At 33.9% G+C, this 24,813-nt stretch overlaps 1 protein-coding gene across 10 annotated transcripts in view; it reads right to left on the bottom strand.

The window, feature by feature from the left end:
• Positions 1-24,813, bottom strand: part of CSNK1G3 (casein kinase 1 gamma 3) — an 84,923-nt gene that overhangs the window by 51,283 nt on the left and 8,827 nt on the right. For all 10 annotated transcript variants that reach the window (XM_087815518.1, XM_087815522.1, XM_087815520.1 and 7 more), the window contains exons 2-3: positions 7,519-7,940; positions 414-454 (exon numbers count right to left, since the gene is read on the bottom strand). In XM_087815518.1, coding sequence (XP_087671644.1) covers positions 414-454; positions 7,519-7,696 — 219 coding nt within the window. In that variant the 5' untranslated portion in view covers positions 7,697-7,940. The remainder of the gene's footprint in view (positions 1-413; positions 455-7,518; positions 7,941-24,813) is intronic.

The raw sequence follows: 24,813 nt of genomic DNA, 5'->3' as shown, positions 1-24,813 counted from the left end.
GAGATTTTGGAAGCTACCTGGAAATACTTTCAAAGATTATAACCCTAAATACCAAGGAAACTCTTGTTCAAATACTTGAATCAGAAAGAGAAATCTTGCTTTCTAATTAAAAATGTCAATATGCCAGCTTCCTTAAATAAATAATAGTGCCAAAATTCAAATATTCAAATCTATAACACTGCCAAAGTAAAGGGATTGAGTTTTCATGGCACAGAAAGACACAGACATCCTATACATTACCATATACTTGAGGGACCTGATGATGAAAGGAGATTAATAACGAAAGATTAGTTATGCATATCACTTTCCCAACAAACACTCAAGTTATAAATGATATGAAAATAAAAAACTAAAATGTAAGTTAATCATTAAAGAAATAAGGAATGAAGGAAAAATAAGACACATGAACTTACCAGTTTAATTGCCACATATTCATTTGTGTATAAATTTTTCCCTTGAAAAAGAAAGAAAAAATGTCAAATTTACCAGTAATTAATTTTTAAAGATATATTGGTAAAACTGCTCTGGGTGGGGAAAGAAAAGCACATACTACATGTAGAGGAAGCATAGGTTTCTTCCAACTATTTAGCAAAAACCTCAAAGATGAGGAAATACTAAATTTACGATCAACTCAATGATACATTTAGTATTTCACCTGGATTCAGAGTAGAAAGTGATAATAATAAATACTGCAGCCCACTTACAAAAGGGAAAAGAATCTTATTTTGTTGGAATATTTGTACACAACTCATAAAGTAATCAACAGTCAAATACATCTAAACTAAATTTCAAAACCAGAACTCCTATAATAAAAACAGGAATACAAAATTCCTCTCCCAAACACACCTCATTTTAAACCCATTATTATGGGATGTAATCTCATTGGGGTTCATATGCAATCAGTAAATAGGATCAATACCTGGAAAAAAACTGTAATATACGAAAAATAAAATAAAAAATTTTTATTCAATAACAGGCTCTGATAAACTACTTTGAGGGAAAAAAGCTAACTACTTGGAGGGAAAAAAGTTAATAGCACCTCACTGTATAACCAAATTAAATTCCAGATATTTTAAGAGTTAGATACAAGGCACAAAACAAGAAAAAATATTTTTATTATTTTTTAAATTTATTTTTCAATTACAATTGACATACAATACTATATTCGTTTCAGTTGTACAACATAGTGATTACACATTTATATACCTTAGGAAGTGATCTCCCCATAAGTCTAGTACCCATCTGACACCAAACATTGGTATTACATTATTGATTATATTCCCTATGCTGTACTTTATATCTCCCCTACTATTTTTATAACTGCCAATTTGTCTTTAATCCCATCACCTTTTTTCACCCATCCCCCAACTCCCTAATCTGGCAACCATCAATTTGTTCCCTGTATCTATGAGTTTATTTTGTTTTTTAGATTCCACATAGAAGTGAAACCATATGATATCTGTCTTAATTTTACTTATTTCATTTAGCATAACAGCCTTTAAGGTCCATCCATGTTGTTGCAAATGGCAAGATTTCATTCTTTTTTATGGCTGAGTAAAATCCATAGTATATATATGTTCCACAGGTTGTTTGCATATCTTGGCTATTGTAAATAATGCTGCAATGAACACAGGAGTGTATATATCTAAAAAAATGTTTATTAACCCAATATATAGAAGCTTTTCTAAGTATTAAAAAAGTGGAAAAAAAATTAAAAGGTCAGATTTTTTACAGATTTGATTGCATAAAATATTTTAAACTTCTGAATGTTAAAAAAAAATTGACCATATACAAAGAACAGGTAAATGACAAACCAGAATAAAGATTTAATATCATTAGTATGTAACAGAATTCAAATGAATCACAATAATCTTTACAAAGGCAAATTGAAAATAATCTAGAAAGGCATCTGTAACCCAAGTAAAATACTATAATTTTTAAAGCAATTTTATAATAAGAAAAATATTATCATATCTTTTACTTATCGTATTATTTTAGAAGGATAGTTTTGGGGTTTGGGGTTTGTTTTTTTTTTACAACTGTTATAGGAACTGTGCCTGGCCACATTGGCTACTGAACACAAAATAGGCAAGCATCAACTTTCACACATGTGATTTTCCAGCATAACACACCTAACTTCCTTTTATAAAGCAGCTGATAAATGACAGTAAAACGTCTAAGCAAAATTTTAGTCTCAGATATGTTGCCACCACCGTACAGTGGTGTTTATTCATACAAATATTGTAATACTTTACAGAATTTTATACTTATTTTACAAAAACAAATGAAAAAAGCAAAAAAGCATTCATACTAATACTAAATAATGTAAGTTTCATAAACCCATTACAGTTTGCAGAAAGATGGAACTCAATAGTAGTATCGTAAGTGGTGAATGTTAAGTTGTATTCAAGTACTCACTGACCCCATAAATATTTTTTAAAATATTAGAAAACAAATTTTTAGTCAATTAATTTAGCATTTAGCTGTACCTTCTTCACATACATTTTCAAAAATATATTATGTATGAAATTTTAGGCTCCCTCTAGTAAGTGTACAGTGAATAATTTAATGGTACAGTAACTTAATCTTGAGGAACTGATGTCTAACAAAGGAACAATTCTGTTTTCAGTTCAAAGATGGAATTTGTATTTTCTCAGGACATTATCACTTTTTCATAACTATTTTGTATATGATATTCACATGTACATGAGGGGTAAATATTCACTGGATAAGAAGTCAGATTAAATACAGATTCCACAGAACTAAAATATAACAAATACTCCTAGTAGTTTTTGTTGGCATTTATATGATCAAATGTCTACTTTTACACCACAGTAGAAAGTACTAAATCTTAAAAGCATCACCTTTTCTTGAACATTAGAGATTTTGCTGAATTTTGAGGGTTATATTTATAAACATGAACATTGATTAAACAATACTACCAATGCCTTTTTGTCACCTAACATAGGCATAGGCCTCATACAGTTGGCTTTTAATCAATATCTGTTATATGCATCAACAAACAAATGATGCACAAACTATGTGTTTGTGTGTACAGTATAAATGAGATGTGTATGTATAAAGGGAATACACTTAAGAGAAGGCTCCAGGTAGACTGGTTACAGCTAACTGATGTTTTAATCCAATTTTAGAAGATATTCCCAATAGAACTTTGTGCCATATTAAACTTGAAAAGGTGTTTTTACCAATTCTGTGGTACATGGATGGTAATTATAGAAAACTATGTTCTACAAAAACAAAATATATGTTTATAACAGGAACTACTAATTATCCACCAATATCCATGCTCCCCCTTCTATAATAGTAGAATGCCCACATTTTAAAGACTACATTTTCACCTTGTGTGGCCACGTGATTAAGTTCTGGATATGAGGTTTGTCACTCCCCACTCCCAAGAATAAATGTGTTCTCTCCTGGCCCCTTTTCTTCCTCTTGCTGACTGGGAGATGGCAACAACTGGAGCGATCACCTTCCACAGAGAGATTGAAGCCACATATTGAGGATGCAAAGGTACCCTCACAGCCCTGGGTGCTCTCCCTCTGGTTTGTGTTATGTGAAAGAAAAAGAAACTATTTTGCTTAACACCACTTTGCTATAGCACCATAGCCTATTCCTTAGTATTACATTTTTCAAATAAGTTTTATAATATGCTTCAGTTAGGAACAGCAGAAAAATCAATAAACATAAAAATGATGAATTCACTCAAATCTTCAAGTTTATTTGATATATAGTATAAGGCTTTCAGAATTTTCAACAATTCTTAAAAATGAACAATAAAATAAGAGTTATGAGCTACAAAGGAATAAGAAGAGAAGGAACAAAAATAAAAGAAGTTATAAAAACTCCTGTGGCATACTTAATTATGTCAAAAGTTGCAATATCTTATTTCAGATATGGTAATCTATAAAGCAATATATATATATAACACCCTTGTGCTGTGTTCTTCTATGTGATAGTCAGGTGTAGCCACAAGAAGGGACACAGAAGAGGCTCAGAAAAACAAAGTTTATTATGCTCACAAGTCCTAGAGGAGGGGTCATAGGAAGCATCATGTTTTGGTCAGGAAGAAGACAGGAGCAAGGAGAGAGCTTAGGAGAAGGCCTTTAGACTCCAAGGCAATGGCAAGGCAGGGCAGGATAAACAGTTTAGAATTGGCTAGTTTAAATAATTCTCATGGCAATTAATTCTTGTGGCCTCTGGGCTATATAGGTCATCTCCAGTTGTCTTGTACCTGGTCATGGGATGATTAAAAAAGAAGGTTGGTGTGTGGAGTGTACAAGCCTGATAGAGGAGGTATGGCTCTGGACTGTTTTTTGTTTGCAGATCAAAGGCATGCTCCCAACTGAGAATTGGCTAGCGCCACGAAAAGCAATCTCTTCCCAGTTAGAAAGGTTTGGCAAGGTGTCAAAACATCTTAAGTCATATACAGAATGTATAAAACATACACAGAATATATAAAACATATACTGAAAAAGTAAATATATATACAATACAATCCTATATTTTACCTAGCTGTATTTGGTCTCATTCATTGCCTGTTAAAAACATTTCTAGGGGTTTTGGTTGACTGTCTAAGCTAGAAATAATACACCTACTAATACAAAGAATGCAAGCCTTACCACCAATACATATAAAAATAAAAATACATTAATTCATCATTTTACAATCAAAAAACATTTTAGAGTATTGTTTAAAATGTTTACCTGTTTTTTTAAATCTCAAGGCCAATTTTTTTATGTCCAACTTTATTTTTTTAAATAATTACCCATAAGAATGAACAGTTCCAAAAGCAAATAATACTGTCTCTTCTTGGGGTACTTGGGGTTGTGTGTAGAAGTGCAACTCCTATTTAGTGCCCAAGAGGTTTGAACACCAGGCAGTGAGTGGAAGAGTCCTCTACAAAAGAAAAAGAACCATCCAGCCCCAAATGCCAATAGTCCCTTTGTTGAAAACCACTTACCTACAATATGTATACCTTATAGTCTTTCTTACCAAATACTAATCACAAAAGTTTTAGTGCCAGGAATCTAATGTTTGAGATGTGTCTATTAATGTGGTTTCTGAAAAAGCACTTTAAGAATCTAAACCAACTTTTAACATTAGCATGTTTATCCAGATACAGAATGATGTTCATAACAACTTTTTCTGTACAGAGAATTCATTTGGGGTCTTAAAAGAGGGAGTAAAATGTCCCTTTATTTTGTAGGTGTTCAACGGTCAACTGTATATTATAAATATACATAAAACACAGATACATATATTGATATAGAGAATATATTTAAATAAACATATACACAATTGTTCAATAAACCCACAGGTAGAATAGATAGGTAGATAGTGGATGGATTAATAATCATCTTATCCCTATTTCTGCTTATTCACAGACTGCAAAAGAAAGGGGTATTTAACAACTTCATCAGTTTATGGCATATATAGTTTCAGTATATGGTACACACAGTTTCTCACATTGCCCTGATTAAAATGGTTCACTAGATTTTTTTCTGCATACACACACACACACACACGCACTATAGATATGCATATATATGTACTTATTTTGAAATGAATTCTATGAAACCATTTTGAATAAAAATGGCCAAAGTACTATTATAGTCATACACACAATAGATAGATATGGTACAAATATATATTACAGATAACTGTAGAGCTAACTTACATAAATTTTAAAATATACACATATAACATGCTATAATTTTAATTTTTAAAAAGAACTAATATCTTAATATTGTTTTTTTCCTTTTATTTTTTTTTTAATTTATCTTTATTGTTGAAAGTATTACAGATGTCCCCTTTTTTACCCCCATTAATCCCTTCCACCCCCAGGCTTTCCCCATACTATTGTCTGTGTCCATGGGTTAAGTATTTATGCATATAAGTTCTTTGATTAATCTCTCCCCAACCACTCCCTTATGCTAAGTGAAATGAGCCAGTCAGAGAAAGACAAGTATCACATGATTTCATTCATATGTGGAATATAATGAACAAAATAAACTGATGAACAAAACAGATCCAGAGACATAGAAGCATGGAAAAGACAGACAGATTAATATTGTCTTTTAAAGCAGAATCATTGTTTTCCTAAAATATGCAGGCACAGTGCTGGTCCTTTCGTATTAACATTCAGAAAGTGGAAATAATCCCATTTTAAAGTTGAGGAATTTGAGGCCCCAAATAGTTAAATGACTTTTGTGTTCCATACAGCAGGGGCAATTTTTATATTTTACCAGTGTATTATCAGTGCTTAATCATGCCTCATACATGATAAACATGTAATAAATTTTGAATAGATGGATAATGATGCTCAAAGTTAGACAAGTAAATAAACTGGCTTTTCTAACTCCAAAATCAGAAACAGTTTAAGAACTTCAAAAATATCCAATTCAATATCCTTCAAAAAATGTCACTCACCCTTTAAAATATTTGAGTCCCCTACTAAAATGCAAAAGAGTCTGCCAGCCACATCATATTACAACTATGTATAAAGTATGTCATTACCTTTTACTAGCTTGCTTAATTTAAAGATATAATGTACATTAACTACACAAAACACTAATAAAATGAAAGAGTAACTACAAATTAGGGTGTTTTACAAGATGAAAAGGAAAAGTAGTTGAGCAGATAAACACACAATTGAATTTATTTCTAACAACTAGGGTTGGATCTAAGAAAATTTGTAAAGCCAAGTGTGTTTTTTTTTTAATTTCTAAAATTTCCATTATTGGTGGTCCATTGACCAGAGCCCTCAATGTTTCTAGATACTAACTCATATAACCATGTTGTCCTCCTCCTTGTTTCTATTCAGTAAACACAGCCACCTCTCTAAATGTGAATTAAAAGCCTAGATTTTGGTCCTGAGTCTGTCATTAAATTGTTGTGCGACATCTGGCAGGTAACCTTCCCTGACTGACTTTCAATTTCCTTAAATGTAGAGTTATGAGGTTTAATTGTACCAATATTTCTCAAATGTGCCTGATTATAAGAATATACTGAATCAGGACTTTGTGTCTCCCACCCTGAGCCCCACCATGGATATACTTGGGGGAGGGAAGGGCAATAAATTACAACAATGCAAATTTTACTTATTTTTATGAAGTTTCAGTATATTACCTTGACCTTAAGCCATATATAGTCTCTCAAAGTGATCAGTTACTGTTTTCAAATCTGAAAAAGTAGCCTAAATATCATACCTAAGGAATACACTGCAACGGCTTTACTGGCACCTATTTCAGCCTGCTGGGACTTTATAATTTATTTTCTTTTTTCTCATATGCTGGATGGTTAATCTCAAGTAAATAGAAATTCATACATTAGAGAATTCCTTACAAATGAATATTCAAGTACATAAAAAATTTCCAACATATATATTCTTTAAAATTACTTCTACAAAAAATTAAATAGCAATCATTTTCATTAGAAAGTATCTTTCATTTTTTTAAAAAATGTTTCCAACATAAGGAATAAAAAAAAGAGTCTTACCTAATCGTAATTCTCCAAAATTGCCGCATCCAATTTTTTTCCCCACTCTAAAGTTAGGTCCAACCATTAAAACTCCAGAGGATGAAGACCCAGTTCCTCGAGTGTTGTGTCCCGATCGACCACTAGGTCGTGCCATTCTATCATCTGATTTGTCCTTGTCTTTCTTTTTATTATCCATATCAAGTTTGCGGTACTCCACTTTGAATTCTTTAATCAAGACAAGCACGCTGAAATTGGGTATTGTGAGAATAGGTACATCACTAGGTAACTGTACCAGGCGGGTAATGTTAACATTCAAATTGCAGTAGGTAGTCAATTAACTGGTGCGTGTTCATCCCATTCGTAAAATTTTTCTCAGCTTTCTTTTCAGCAAAACATATCTTCGGAATTTTCTTTTCAATGATGTGCGCTGATATTGAGAGCTAAAATAATTAGAAAAGAAAATTAGTCAACTTAGAGAATTAAAAAATATGTTTGGGAAGCTAATAACGAAAGTTCAGGCAATGGATTATCGCTATTCACTGATGCCCACTAAATCAAACCACAGTAGACTCTTAAACGAACCATTATTCTTTATTTCTATACTTTAATACAGAGAGACAGCAAAAACAAAACAAAGAAATCAGGGATTCAGTAGCTTCTAAAAATAAAAAAGTAATAAAAATGTACTGAGTGTTTCATAAGCCAATATACATTCACTAACCTAGACCTTCCAACTTAAAATCATTTCAACTAAAAAAAAAAACAAAAAACTTAAAAATTCCACTAAGTCAATATAAGATTTCCAATTTAAAAGCTGAAAAAGAGAATACTTTGCAAATTAGTAAAAGATATTAATAAAAAAATCTTCCACACGTTCATACACTTAATTTTCAAGGTCTTTTTCAAATATACATTCTCATTTGATCTTCATTTATTCAAATATTTATTACCCACCAGCTGTACATGGGAATGGTACTCAGAATTGATAATACAGAGATCATCCATGCTATCTATCAAGAAAAACAATTAATTCTTATGTAACATCTGAACTAGGCCTTAATAAATAAATGTAATTTTGCAAGGTTAAGAAATGTTGGTAGGCATCAACCTTGTAAGGTGGAGAAATTATCTAACATACTGATGAAAACACTAAAGCTCACAAAAAATTTCAAGGCTTTCAGCGGCGTCTGCCCCATTCATCTTCTCTAGGAATTTCACCCATCAAACATACCTTAATTCTGTAGTAAATCTGCAAGCTTAAATGATGTGTCTATATTTGTTTGAACAACTTGAGTGGATTCTATTATTGCAATTAAAGAAGCTTTGACTTCAATAGATACTAATACAGAAACTAGGATCAACATCAAGGCCTTCTTATTCCTAATTCAGAAATTATTTTATTATATAATGTAATCATAACGGGTTCAAACAAATAGTATTTTCTGATTTTCAGCAACTACCCCAAATATGCAATTAGTCCTAACATCCAATCTGTTTATAAAATTTTTTATTATATTTATCATACTCTGTTTTGCAGATGAAACTGTACACATCTGCAAAACAGAGTATTTTTTTTTTTTTTGGCATATATAAAACAGAACTGAGTTTTGCATATACTGTTTATTCTGTTTCCTGCCATAATAGAGTAACTGGATACTGAACTTCCCCTCCCACTGTAACTATAAAGCTGGACAAAGCCTATGAAGCACTAGCTTTCAGGCACTAGATAATAGGCAGGGAAGACTGATCTTTGAGAAAAGAGAAACGGAAGGTGGGTCTCACCTTCACCCAAGCTCTCTGTCTAGGAACAATTTTCTGACTATATCCCAGGGAGGTGACAGCTCAGGCAACAAACAGTGATCACAGATCAGTGTTTGGGGCTGTTGAAGTGAGTGGAATTCGCAGGACATGATGCTGAAGGTGAGGTAGTTGTGCTGTTTTGGGGCTATGGGATGGTAGGGTAGAAGATGGGGCAATATTCTGAAATATCTAGTGGACAAAGACTACTACTGGGATATATGAAGAACAGAGACACTACAGGCAGCACAGTGCTGAAAGTCCTTAAAATTCCTATTTAGTCATAGAGGAACCTCATTAATATCCCAGGAATTCAGCTGAGACACCACAAAGACCAAGTCTTAAGAGTAAAGACCTAAAGAGGCAATTTTCAACCTTTTGCATCTCATGGCTCACATAAAATAATTACTAAAATTCTGCGGCACCAAAAAATATATTTTTTGTTGATCTGACAAAAAAAAGGTATAATTTTGCTTCATTCACACTGGACAGCTATTGTGGTAGCTGTTGTCAGTTTTTAAATTTGACAATCTAAGGGAAAACAGGTCAGTGCCCCTGACTAAATAGTCAGGTATTACATGTTTTAAAAATTCTTGTGGCACACCGGTTGAAAATCGCTGACCTAGAGTAAGAACTACTATAGACTGGTCTAAATAAAGCCTAAGCAAGCCTAGACAGGATTAAGAATAGCTCCAATTAAATTAACTGCATTCAGAACATAATTCACCACACTTTTTTAAAATTTTATTTTCCTTTTTATTGAATTTATTGTGGTGACACTAGGTAACAAAACTATACAAGTTTCAAGTGCACAATTCCACAACACATCATCTGTACACTGTATTGTGTGTTCACCACCCCAAGCCAGGTTTCCTTCTATTACTGTTTATCCCCCTCTATACCCTCCTTCTCTTCCACCCCCCAACAATCACCACACTGTAGTCCATGTCCATAAGCTTTTTCTTTTTTTTTCTTTTTTCTCAATCCCTCCATCCCCCAACCCAGCCTCCCACCCTGACAACAGTCAGCCATCTCTCTATGTTTGTCTCTATTTTGCTTGTTAGTTCATTTTGTTCATTAGATTCAGAACATAACTCAACATACTTAAAACAACAAAAAACCTAGACTTTCAACAATGTTGAATTCAATGTCCAGCATAGTTAAAAAGTTATAGACATGCAAATAAAGTAGTAAATTTACCCACAGCCGGGAAACAAAGAAAACAGATTTCAAGATGGCTATGATACTGAAATTAGAAGACCAGATTTTAAAACTATTAAACAGTTGTTAAAGTCCTATTAAAATGAAGAAAGGGAATGGGGTAGAATTGACTAGGATATCGTCTGTGAATGGAGAAGTCTAATCAAAGTATATACAATTGCCCCTTGAACAACATGAGGGGTTGGGGGTGCCGAAAATCCATGCATAACTACAGTCAACCCTCCACCTGCAAGGAGAAATTGAACTACAAGTGTCAACTGGAAAAAATTCGAATACAAGTTCCAGCCTGCATTGTTCAAGGGATCAACTGTACTAGTTAGTGAGACACGAAGCTGTTCCCTACTTTACTCCATCCAGTTCACCACATTCAAGAAACTGTTCATAAATTTGTAATAATAGATTTTTAGTTTTTAAAATATTTTTAACAAATTAAATATTTGATTAAAATATTTTCTTATTAAGAATCTCAAATAGTGTTAGTGCTTTCCTTATGGTAGCACCTATCAAGTAATATTAGAATTGCCTACAAGTTTGTCTATAGCAATGGTCAGTAAACTCCAGCTTTCAGGCTAAATCTGACCTTTTGCCTATTTTGTATGGCTGCAAACTAAGAATGGTATTTACATTTTTATATAGTTGAGGGGAAAAAATAAAATAATATTTTGTGACACATGAAAATTATATAAAATTCAAATTTTAGTGTTCATAAATAAATTTTTATAAAAATGAATCCATGCTGATTTGTTTACGTGCTGTTATGGCCTCTTTGTGCTATAAGAGTTGAGTAGTTGTGAGAGACCATATGTGGCACTCATCAGTTCACATTGCTGCCCAGTGTCCCACAAACTGCAGTGACTATCATGCTTTTAAGCACAATGGAATGTAAATTATGTACTTCAAATTAGATGGCAAAGTGTTGTGTTTATTATATAATGACATTACACTAAAGAATACAATACACTTTGGATCCAAAAGTATTAGTATTCTATTGCTGCATAACAAATTATCAAAAACTTAGCAGCTTATACCAATACACATTTATTAGCTCACAGTTTCCATAGATCAGAAGTTTGGGCATGGCTCAGCTGAGTCATTTGCTCAAGGTTTCACAGGCTTCATTCACAGTATCAGCTAGGCTGCATTCTCATCTGGAGACTAAAGTGGGAAAGAATCCTCTTCCAAGCTCCTTCAGACCGTGGACAGAATTCATAACCTTGCAGTGTGTAACTGAGGAGCCCAGCTTTTTACCAGCTCTCAGATGGAAGCCACCCTCAGGTCCTACAGGGAGTTCTGCAGTTCCTAGCAACTGCCTACAGTTCCTTGCCACATGAGCGTCTCTGATATGGATACTTACTTATTCAAACCCCCAAGAAGAAACTCTGGCTCCAGTCTTCTAAGAGTAAGTCTTATATAAGGTAACATAACCTTCTCTCATACCTAAGTCCCAATCTGTGTACCCTTCTCCAATACACCAGTTCTCCCAGATCTTGGGATCTTTGCTATCTGCTGCCAAACCTCTATAATGCTGCCTACCTGTCTAGTACAAGAAAGAGAATAGGATTAGAAAAAGAGAGTGTTAGAATCCCAACTAGTTATAAAGCTTTAGGCAAGGCCTAATCTGCCTAAGCTTATTTTAATAATTGTAAAATAGGAGGATTAAACAAGGAGATTTCTAAAGATATTCTTAGTATTATAACTGCCTATTGTATCTGATGGCAAGGACTCATTATATGTAACTGTGATCTTCGAACCTAGCGCACTCCTGGGCACCTAGGACAGTCAACAGATACTGTAGATTCATAAATAAGTTATTTCCATCTCTAAACATTTCTAGGTTTCAGTTGTATGATTCCTATCTAGAACCCTCCCAGTTACACATCCCCAGAACCCATAACAGGCTCTTTATTCACCTAAAGCACATCACTAAACCCCACATACGCCAACCAAAGTGCTACACGTGTTCCTAAGTCACTTCCTGGATGAGACAGCATTCCCTTGCCTGAATTACTCTTCTAATACTATCTGTGTTTCTGCCTTCTGTATTGATTCATCCTAACACCAAAGAAAACTTAGTTCTAAAAACTACAGACGTTGTTTTATCTATAGCTAATACCACTAGCCCTGGAGTCACAAATTCCAAATGCCCAAAAAGACAAGGCAGGTAACCTAAATGAGTGAAACAAGTAACGCGTAAGACAATAAGAAATATTGGGGGCTATGACAAACTGGAAAGCAAATACCCCATTTTAAAAGGAGCAGGTCCTACTCAGCTGTAAACACTTGTTACCATTCAGAAACACTAGGTATAATTTTTCAATAAAATCCAGAAACCTGGATTTTTATGTAAAATCTCTTCAGTTGCCTTTTGCTGAGCACTTCCTATGCTAAGTACTTTAAACAGATTAACTCACCAGTTCTCACAATCATAAGATACTACTATTACAATCCCTATTTTTACCAATGAGAAAACTAAAACTTAGAGAATTTATACCACTTGGCCAGCATCATAAAGTTAGAAGGTGGTGTAAAAAGAATATGATCACAAAGAGTAGTATTCTTTAGATCATATTCTTACCTCTAGTTTTTTTCTTGTTAATTCTCTGACCTCCCAAAGTCTGAACTGTGCCTTTTTATTGAGATCTGCAGCGTAAGTCAGCTCCTGCTTGCCAGCCTGTATTATAAGTATATACAACACCTCAATGCTGCCAAATCCTAATTTGAACCAATCTGAGGGTGCAGTGTGGGGACCCATCAGTCAACAAGCCCCATTCAAGTACACAGGGTTCCAGGACACGTATGAACAGAAAGACTATCTATACACACACATCAGAAAAGACAAATCATTAATCTACAAAACTGCAATGTGTTCTTACTCTACTGTGGTAATATTAGATTTGGTATATCTATTATCAATAAAGGGACTTAGAAGGAGACAAGAAATATTAACAAACTTTTCGAAAATGGGACAAGTTTTATTCTCTGATGCCAACATATACTCCTTCCCACTTCTCTCCTCCCCATTTTCCTTTGGAACTTTCTTTGGTTTCTTTAGAGATTTGTTTTTGTTTTGTTCTTTTACATAGCAGGTAGTAATAATAGCCTCCCTTCCCTTTTTCACTGCTGCTTACCATTTCACCTGATTTCCTTTAGGAAGCCTTTCTGGACTTCTGTCTGGCCAGATCAGCACCTTACTCAGCTGTGGTCTTCTCTGGCACTTAGTTTGGGCATTAGCTTATTTCATTCATTATTTCATCTGTCAGTATATGCTTCTTTTCTTCCCATCTTCCAAAAGTTTGTTAATATTTCTTGTCTCCTTCTAAGTCTCTTTATTGATAATAGATATACCAAATTACTTTATAAATACTTAGAAACAATCTGTTCTAAAAACTAAATAACATCTGTACTTTATTTAAAAGCCAACCTTGTTATAGAAGAGTATGAAGGGCAGTTTACAATAGGCACACACACTACAAAAGGACTGAGAAATCAGAAGGAAAGCAAAATAACGTTAGAAATAAAACTATGTAATACTAATTTATAAAATTAATACCATGCAGTTCAGTACCTGCACCTAAATTTATTTTCCTGCTTTCTAGTAGTCAGTTAAAAACAGAAATATAAGTAGATACAAGAGTCAGTGTCTATTAAAATTACACCAGTTGCTAAACAGCCCACAAATAATCCTAGTATTTATTGTATTATATCTACAGGTGCAGTAAATAGTAATAAATAACTACAAATTTCTCTTATTTTTTTTTAAATTTTTTTTTAACCCTCACCCAAGGATATTTTTTCTATTGCTTTTCAGAGTGAAAGGGAGAGAGAGAGAGAGACATCGAGAGAGAGAAACATCGATGTGAGATACATTGATTGGTTGCTGTTGGGGCAGGGATCGAGCCTGCAACCAAGGTACGTGTCCTTGGCTGGAATCGAACCCAGGGCCTTCAGTCCGTGGGCCAACGCTTGTAACCACTGAGCCAAATTGGCTAGGGCTTCTCTCAGAAACTTTAAATTCAAACTTACAAGAAAGAAAATGGAAAAAAACAGCTTGAAAACTTAAAAATTAGGCAGCCATAGAAATAAGAACTACTGAGAGAAGAAAGTTTCACAGAAATATGCCTGGCTTATAATTTCTTATAACACAATAAAATAATGGCTTAAAGAAATCTGACTTTTTATAAGACATACTACCTGTTAACTGAAATCTTAAACCTTCCACAACCAAAAAAATGAATATGCATTTAGTTAATATGCATAAAGCTACATGAACATGCATAAATGGTAACAAGACATTTATAAATTATATTTGATTCTATAATTATTCTCAGCATACTGACTTATTAAAGTATATATTAAAGAGCCTAAATTTATCAAAAGGATGTATTTTTAAATTGTCCTGAGAATAGATGAACAAATATGAATAATCAAATGCTTTTCTTTCATAAACAATTACAACTTTGCTGCAGTAATGTCCACTAATAAAGATAAAAATGAGCTGCTAAATACAAAAAACATTAGACATAATCTGATTATATGAGTAGAAATGTAAGCCACTGGCATACTTCTAATTTGATGATCACTGATGAATCTTCAAAACATAAAAAAGAAAATCAGATTTTCTAATCTTCATGGCCCAGTAATTTAGGATATTACAGAGCCAACTGACCTCCTTTAGGTTGCAACTACATAAAACAGACTAAGTAGTGTGAGAACATATCAGTATAGTATGTTCTGCCTCTTAAAAAACCACCCAGAGCTAGCTAAAGCTTTCAAGTAAACACTAATGAGCAGTTCTAAATTAAAATATATATAGACATATATAATTAATACTCTACCTAGCTTCTAAATTATTGTTGCAATAAATGTAGAATTGTTCTACGTACCTATAACATATAGTAAAAGTTTCTGTAGGTATCTTTTCACGTTCAGCATGTTATTCAATGTTCTTTGCAAATATAAAATTATCAGGGATGGAAATTTAAAAAATAATTTTCTTCACAAGTTACTTGTCAAAGCATTGATTCTCACTGCTTTGTTATCTCAGATGGAAAAGTCCATGTTTAGTATATGAAATGACCCATTCACTGTTTCAAATGTCTTGTTCAGTCTCTATAAAAATTACATTACAATACATGTCCCTAAGATTCTCCTAAATTAAAATGAGTAAGGATATTTGTGATGTGATGGCTAGTTGTTACATCACATGCTTCTATTAGCAGCAAGTGTCCCAGTTACTGGTTTCTGGCATGAGCTCGACTGTGGTTGTCTAAGAAAAGACTAAACACTTATTTTTAAAAGCTAAATCGTTAACTGTAATGTCAAAAATAGAGATCAATTTCTCTAATTACACACTACAGAAACTTATTTTGTCTCAGAAATATTAAGTAACTATCATCTACAACACATTTTTGAAACCTGATTGAGGTGATGTCCCTTGTATATTCCTATTAAGATCCACCAGTTCAATTAGAGCAGTGTTCTCCACACTGTGGATCATGAGCCATTAGTGGGTTGTTAAACCAATTTAATAGGTCCCAAGCAGCAGCATTTTTTCAATGAAATAGTTTTGAATAGAAAAGAAAATGGAGTACACATATGTAATACAAACACTACTATTTAATGAGATTTTCTTAGGTTCTTTATATGAATGTATATGTATCACTAGGTCACAATGTAAAGTACATTTCTACAGGTTGTGGTAAATTTATTTCCATGAGTTGTGGCCAAAAAAGTGCCTCTAAGTTTGAAAGTAACTTAGCACAGTACCAAAACATACTATATTATAATCAGTTATAACTAAATTAAACTTTAAATGAGAGCTTTTATTAAAAATCTAAATTTTCTTAATATTACATAAATATTACTGAAAGTCTAATTAAATAAATTTTCTAATTACCCAGGTCTGACTGTTCTCCAGTAATTTGGATCTGACTGTTTCATAGGTCCTCAAAATGTCTTCTGTGCCTCCTCTTTTCAATTTCACTGGTGAATTTATACTCCCATTGACATACCCCTTTATCATAGCTAATGAGTCTCAATAGTTGAAAGAACGTTTAATTTGAAAATGTCCAGCCCCATTAGTATTTATTATAGTATATACGCCCAGAAAATCATAGATCATCCACATCTTCTGCCCCTTTAAGCATGATGGGAATCAAAAATCAAGTAGAGGCCATACTAAATTTGTATTACTGAAATATTCACCATACCAATATCTATAAGCAGGTCATGCACTATCTATAAACATAAACTTGATTACAAACCCCAATCACAGGAACGATACTAAATTTAAAATCCAAGCCACAAAGGAAAGCCATGTTCTTTTGGGGGGCACTTACTTTCATTCAACAAATACTGAATATTTACCTTGTACCAGACACAGTATGAGGTGCTAGGGATAGAGCAATAAACTTGCCCCAGAAAAGGTCTCACCAAGCCTCTTAATGACTGCCAGCTTTCTGTAGCATATTTTTATATAAAAAGAAAAGAAAAAAAAGAAAAGATATTCTTCTGACCTTAGCAAAACCAAAAACAGTTGATGTGCAATAGTTAGGTTCCATAAAGTTATTGCAAACACTGAAACAGCAGTCACTAAGCCATTGCTCCCAGGAAAAATACAGAGCTAGGGTCCTGCAAGCCTCTGGTCACATTTTCATAAATTAATCAGTACATAACCTTGTTTTAATGTGTGTCTCTGTTTAAAGACACCTTATTTAATATATATTGCTGAGTCATTAACATTGAACTCGCATCCAACGGCACTGTAATTCATGCCTGAACCAAACTGATCTAACAGGTATTTTCTCCATAAAGCACATCGAAGCCTCTTTGAATTTAGGAACTCTAAACAGCACTTTAGCACTACATTTGGAGGCCATTTTAACCCTTTGCAGTCATATTAAATTTGGACATGGGTGTCGTACTGGTTGGAATTAATTTCCATTGAAAGAGCAGTGATGCATAACATGCAAGATTATGAAGGATAAACAAGATTTATGAACTGATATATGAATGAATAGAGTTAAGATTCGTACGGTTCCTTGCTGTGGTGGCTGAGAGCAGACATACGACCGGAACGGTAAAAAAGCTTTGGTGGCTGAGAGTAGACAAACGACCGCAAAGGGTTTTAAAAGGCAAAATCACTCCCCAAAAAGCACTAAATAGACCCCAAAAGTAAAACAAGAAGGCAGAGCTTCATCACCTTGTTCAACTTTAGCTGGCAACATGCACATCAGGTGACAAATTTCTTGCCATTCTGCGCATGACATCTCTGTGAATGACTGGGAAAGTCAGGAATATAAATTTTAGCAAGTAGACAATTTGCAAATATGGACTTTGGAAATAATGAGGATCAGCTCTAATACAGGGAATTTTCTCTTTAAATGTATTCCATCTAATAAGAAATTAAAGAATTCAAATATAATCACTATGCAACTCCTAGTGAATTTAATGGAACAAGGCAAGTATCCTCAATTGCTGCTAACATCACAAAAAGAGAGGCAACCTTTGATCTTCCTTGAGCATAGAAAAAAAATTGAAACTGAATCTGATCAAACCTCTGCATCTCACTACCAATTTACAGGAAAGCCTGGGGACAATGCTTTTACTCTTTAACTTTAAAATGTCCTCAAGGTCAGGAAGCATATTTTATTCAACTCTGTCTCCCCATTATCTATTATAATCCACAGCACACAACAGACATTGGTTAAAAGGTTGCTGACTGAATGAGCAAATGAATGAATGAATGAACTAATGAACTACCTCTTGTAAGCTTAGGAATGTAATTTATATGATCATCCTTTTTTCAAATAGAGGAAAGAAAAAGGTATGAGCAGGCAGGCAATTCATAGCTCCAAGAGATACTACTACAAGAAGTGGAATAACACCTCGTAAATCAAAGGTCATTTATTCCATAATTTCAACTCTCCAAAACATAGCTATGAGCCAGAAGAAAAAAATTTACTAAAGGAGGTCACAAAATGCATATTCTGTTCATTAAGCAATAAGAGCCCCTAAACTCCACTTTAATTTTAAAATAACTCTAGTAAGTTTATACTAGAAATCAAACTTAAAATGGAAAAACTGAGGTCAGTAATAAAAATATGATAGAGAACAAGGAGGACAAACAATTTTATATACCTCAATAAATTCACAGACATCAATGCATAACAGCACTTTATCACTGATGTTCAGAATGAGAGCCCTGACACAGCAAGACAAGACCTGAATGTGTTTAGAAAACACTGAGAAAATAGTACTAACTTATAAAGTTTATAACTTAAAAAAAAAAAAAAGTAAGAAAATTTTCTAGTATAAATTCAATCTTCTAATTTATCTAACAGGTCATTCATTCCCTGATAATGACAGATAAGTAAGAAAGTATCTCTGAAGTACATACTGTCTCATACATGGTTCTTACAAAAGAGTTACATTTTTTCTTCTTAAGTACACTGGTAATTTCCTAATTTATAAAAATAATTAGAAGTTAACAGTCTAGTGTAGGCAAAGGTCACAAATGCAAAAGGCTCATTCAAGGTTATTAATGTTTGGGAATTTTAAATATAATGCTAATATTGCCACTTCTCATCATTAAGGGACTTAACTGAGTAACTGATAGTAAATCATAAATAACCAAGTTGTCTTCTACAAAAATTCTAGAATGAAATAAGTGATAAAAACAAGAGTGCAACCATTTCTCTAGAGGAAAGATTTCCTTCTGGCCAGTTTAAACCAAGAGAATCCTTCCCCAAATTAAGTGCTGTAGCCTGAAGACAGAGACACAGAATTTATCCAAAGGCACCTTAATCCCCAAATGAGCACCAGGGTTAAAGTCCTAGTCTATTGTTGTTGTTTTTAATATACAGCAATCAGGGTTGCATTACCCGAGCAAGAAACAGTACTTCCAAAACATACTGAAGACTGCATTCACTGAAAAGTGAGGCTCCCCTAAATCACTATCTCCATCTGATAGACCTCCAGCAATAAAAACATCATGTTCAGAATTAATGTCACTGTCATGATATTCTGGTGTGCAATCAAACAAACAAGCAAATTACGAAAAAGTCATTCAATATAGCCAATTTAAGTTTTAGGAATGGCATATTACTGACACTCTTCTACACTGCTGACAGGAATGCAAAATCGTACAACTACTTTGGAAAACAGTTTGGCAGTTTCTTATAAAGTTAAACATACACTTGCCATATGACCCAATAATTCCAATCCTAGAAATGAACACTTAGATTCACCAAACAAAAAACAAAACAAGAAAACTGCACACAAATATTTGTGGCAGCTTTATTCATAATCACCAAAAATTGGAAACAATGCTTCAACTGGCAATTGTATAAACATGCTGAAGTACATCCATATACTAGAATACTGCTCAGCAGCAAAAAGAAACTACTGATACCTAGGTACAACAAGAATGAATCTCAAATGCATTCTGCAAAGTGGAAGAAGCTAGATTCAAGAGTCTACATACCACATGATTCAATTTATATAATATTCTGGAAAAGAAAAAAATTATAGGAAAGGGAACAGATCAGTGGTTACGAAGGGCTGGGAGTAGGAGAAGGGGCTGACTACAAAGGAGCAGCATGAGGGAATATTTTGGGGTGATGGAATTGTTTTGTACCTTGATTGTGGAGGGTGACTTTTAGTGTATTAAAATTTAAAAACAAAGAAAAACTTTATATAAAAATGTATAACAAAATCATAATTAACTGAAATGCTCAACAAATGGAATATTTCCTTTAAATTGTCTGGCTAGCCAATAAGTGCATTTAATTTCAACTTCTGCCATTAAAAAAAAAAAACTTTCTATAATTATTTCTTTATTTTTAAGCCTAGGTAACTATGTCAGATGCTTGTGTTTATTATTTTATTTAAATTAGGACCAATTTATTGTTTGAGATTTATCTCATACAACTGTGATGATGCAAACTAAAATGGTTTGGGTGCAGATGGTGCCTCAGAGGAATTTAATCAAGATCAGTCCATGTCAAAATTCTCCCTGATTTAAAAAAAATGATGAAATGATTAACCCATGCATTCGACAAACAAGTAATCATTAGAGGCCTAATATGTGCCAAACACAGGAAATACAAATGGGAAAGAAGACAATCACAATCCCTGGCATCACATAACTTAAACAATAATATAAAGTGTGATACATACTTCAAGAGAATGATAGTGCTTTCAGAGCACAACAGCAAGTGTACATAAACCACATAAGTGCTAAATCTCCCATTAGGATCTTTACCTTAAAATGCCTGGTATCTTGGTGAACCCAAAAACACAGCTTAAAAAGTATGCACCACAGTGCTCACTACTCCATTACCATCAGTGTTTAAGGATGGAAAGAAAGCAAAACCACATTCACAGAACACTATACCTGAACAAGCAGTACAATAATCACTCCCCTATAGTAAGGTCCTCTTTAGGGAAATACCATAATGTGCAGATTTATTTCTGTCACTTTTTCAACAAGCAAGGCATTTTCCCGATACAGAATACCATAATTATGAACTTCTCTCCTTAAGGAGTATTATTTTAAAAGAGAGGGAAATAATAAAGAAAAGGAGAGGGGGAAAAAAAAGCTGAGAGGATGGGGGGAGGGAAACCGAAGTAGGTATAAAGATTTTTGCAGTGAAGTCTTAAAAACAAATTAAGGAAGTTTAAGGAAACTAAAACAGAAGCACTGAACCACACCCCTGCTTCTTTCTGTTATGAAAAAGGAAGCCAAGATATGTAAAAAGAGGGCGGCCTGCAGGTGCTTTGGCATGAAGTTATCATGTACAGAGGTAAAATTATATAACCCTAAGGACTAAAGACTGTGCGATGAATACTCAGCTCCGCCGAAGTTACCTGAAACTTTTTCCATCTCAAGCATCCTAATTACACAATGCTTCTGGGACCCCAACGGGGCTCACTAGCACCAGGGTTAATAACTTGGTGTAAAAAAAAAAAAAAACACAGAAAAGCTTTCAATAGCTATTAAAGAAACAAACACAGATGAAAAGAAAGTGCATCTTGGTATGTATGTATTTACAAGGGGAAAAAAGCAAAAGAAATTTACCGAAACTCCATCTCAGAGGAGTAAGATGCTGAGTAGTTTCCATCAAGAAACAAGGGGTAGAAGCAAATTAATGTGTTCCACAGTTCCTTTTCCAAAGTCCTTGCTGTCAAACATGTCTTGGAATTCAGAATTTTAGGGGGTTTGGACAGGTGATAACAATGTGCATACACCACATATTTTGTAACACCCCTAGAGAAGGCAGAACGGCACACAGAAGTCTAGGACAATGCACTATAATCAAACATTTACTATTTCTGCAGTGAAACCTACAAATATATGAAATAAATACACAATATTTCAAAACAGGTTTTGTGAAAAATCTATTTCTGCCAAACATAAAAGTAAAATTTGCTTTTCAGAGCATCTGAAATGTCAGAATTGTTGATAAGGAATTATGGTCCTGTAAAACAGTACCCATTACACCATTACTAACTGTATGTGCCAAATGTTCTGGTAACCTCTTTATCATGGTACTGACTTTATTGTGGTATTTTGGTGAACTCAAACTACTTCTAAGTCTTCCATAGGTTCACACACAACATGTCTCTAAACTCTAACCACTCTTAAATTTTTATATCACAAAATCTCCTACTAAGGAAGTTTGCAAAAATATAGCCCTTGAATTTACAAAACTTCCCAATATAATTTTGCCACCATGCAAAAAATGTTAAATTGAATGAATTTAACATATTGAATTCATAAAGTGACTTGCTCTCATTTTGTCAGAAGAAAAATGCTGTAACTAGTAAAGGTGTTCCTGACTTATGAAGCAACATCAAATGAGTCACAAAAAGGATTCTGGTTTGTCATAAGTGACAAGATACAATAACCATAAAACTCTAGTATCATAGTGCATTTATATGTAACTACTCACTGACTATGTACAATATACTATATATACAATATACCAAAACTAAAGTAAACTATTTCCACTGAGGGGAAACAGACATAGTTCCTGGTAAATAATGGTAAAAAGAGTAAAGTGGTAGAAGTGCAGTTAAGCTAAAAAAAACCATTAAGGCCCCTTCTGTCCTCATGTTACGTGAAAAATACAACTCAATGATACTGTAAATATGATCAATATAACCTAAAACTAAAAACTTTTGATGAGCAACAATTCTTCTTGCTTTCTTATAACTTAAATTTAAAGATATAATTGTTTTTACCACTTAAGTTTCTTAAAATTTCCAGGGTCATCCGAATTGATGCCTTAATTTATTCTTGACAAATTTCCCTTTAACAAATTTTGCAAATGTCAAAAATCCTCTAATTTTGATGTGATGCTTATCAAAAACTGCTAATGAGCAATGAACAAAGTGGACTCACTAAGGATTCTGGGTATGAAACTATAAAGAGAAATCACTTCATTAACCTGATGCTCTTGCAAATATTTTTTAGGCATTTTTTGTCTCATCTTCACACCTCCATTCCCGATTAAAAAGAGAACATAAAAGTAAAAAGAAGTCATTTTTCAAAAAAGAGCTAACAGATGCGTATAAAGAGGAGAAATCAGTCATTTTCAACCCTGGAATCACCTTACAGAGCCTAAAATATAACATTAGTGCCCTGGCCCCATCCTCAGATTCAAATATAAATTAACATGGGTAGAATCCCAATATCTATTATTTTTTTAAAATTTATCTTTATTGTTGAAAGTACTACAGATGTCCCATTTTTCCCCCTACTGATCCCTTCTACCCGGCACCCACCCCCTGCCCCAGGTCTTCAACACACTATTTTCTGTGTCCATGGGTTATGCATATATGCATATAAATCCTTTAGTTAATCTCCTCCCACCCAACCACCCACCCCTGCCTTCCCTCTGAGATTCCTCAGTCCAGTTCATGCTTCTATGTCTCTGGATCTAAGGTCCCCCAGGAAAATATTAATGTGATGTCAGGAATCAGAATCCCTGGCACAAGTGCCTTTTCCATAAACCCTTTTCTCTTACTTTTACTAAGTGGTAGCACTCCCGGCCTTACAACAAGGACTGCAAGCATTATATTTAATATTGTCCATTTTTCTTCTCTCATTTACTTTACCACAGGAAAAAAAATTACTGCCCTGGCCAGGTGGCTCAGTTGGTTGAAGCACTATCCCATACATCATAGGGTTACAGGTTCGATTCCCAGTCAGGGAACATACCTAGGTTTCGGGTTCAATCCAGGTCACGGCACATATGGGAGGCAACCCATGAATGTTTCTCTCTCACATTGATGTTTCTCTCTCTCTTTCTTTCTCTCTCCCCCTCCGTTCCTCCCTCTCTCTCTAAAATCAATAAACATATCCTTGGGTAAAGATAAAAAGAAATTAATTTTCAGCTGGAAAATTTTAAACAAGTGCATATAGTAAAATTTATTTTAGCTTACTTAATTATCTCATCCCCAGTGTTCAGGATTTTATTTTTCAGTTTTCAAAAGACAGTCTTCATTTATAGCGTATTTAGATAAACAGCAGAGCATATAATAAGCATACAATATGCATTCCAGTTATCAACTTTCAACAGATTATCAGAAAATATAAAAAAAATGATTTTAAAAGGCTGATTACATTTTGATATTTTATTAACTACAAATACTTTGAGAATCTCAAATGTATTAAAAAATTAGCCCTGGCCAGTGTAGATAAGTGCTTAGAGCATCTGCCTGAGCACCAGAGGGTCTTGGGTTCAATTCCTGGTCAAGGGCACGTACCTGGGTTGTAGGTTCAATCCCTACCCCAGGCAACCAATCAATATGTCTCTCTTACATCGATGTCTGTCTGATTGTCTGTCTCTCTTTTTCTCTCCCCTGTCCCCCCTTCCTTCCACTCTCTCTAAAAAAAAACCACAACAACAAAATCAATGGAAAAAACATCCTCACTCCTTTGGTGCCCTGACACTCATATAACAGAAAAAAGACTCAGTAAATAATCTTTCATATTTAAATGAAAATTGGCATTACAAGATTCCACATCTTTAAGATTTACACTTTTCTCTTTGTTCATATTTCTTTCAGGTCCCTAGAATAAAAGGAAAAAATAAATAATATCTTACTAAAATATGCATCTATAGCCCTGGCCCGTGTGGCTCAATTGGTTAGTGTTGTCTCATACACCAAAAAGTAGCGTGTTCAATTCCTGGTCAGCGCACAAACCCAGGTTTCAGATTCAAACTCCAGTCAGGGAGCATGCAGGAGGCAACTGATGTTTCTCTCTCATATTGATGTTTTCTCTTT

Source organism: Miniopterus natalensis, chromosome 3 (genome assembly GCF_054644295.1).
Source record: "Miniopterus natalensis isolate mMinNat1 chromosome 3, mMinNat1.hap1, whole genome shotgun sequence".
In the NCBI taxonomy this organism is placed as follows: Eukaryota; Metazoa; Chordata; class Mammalia; order Chiroptera; family Miniopteridae; genus Miniopterus; species Miniopterus natalensis.
Note: the sequence above shows the minus strand (reverse complement) of the source record. Positions and strands in the feature narration are given on the sequence as shown.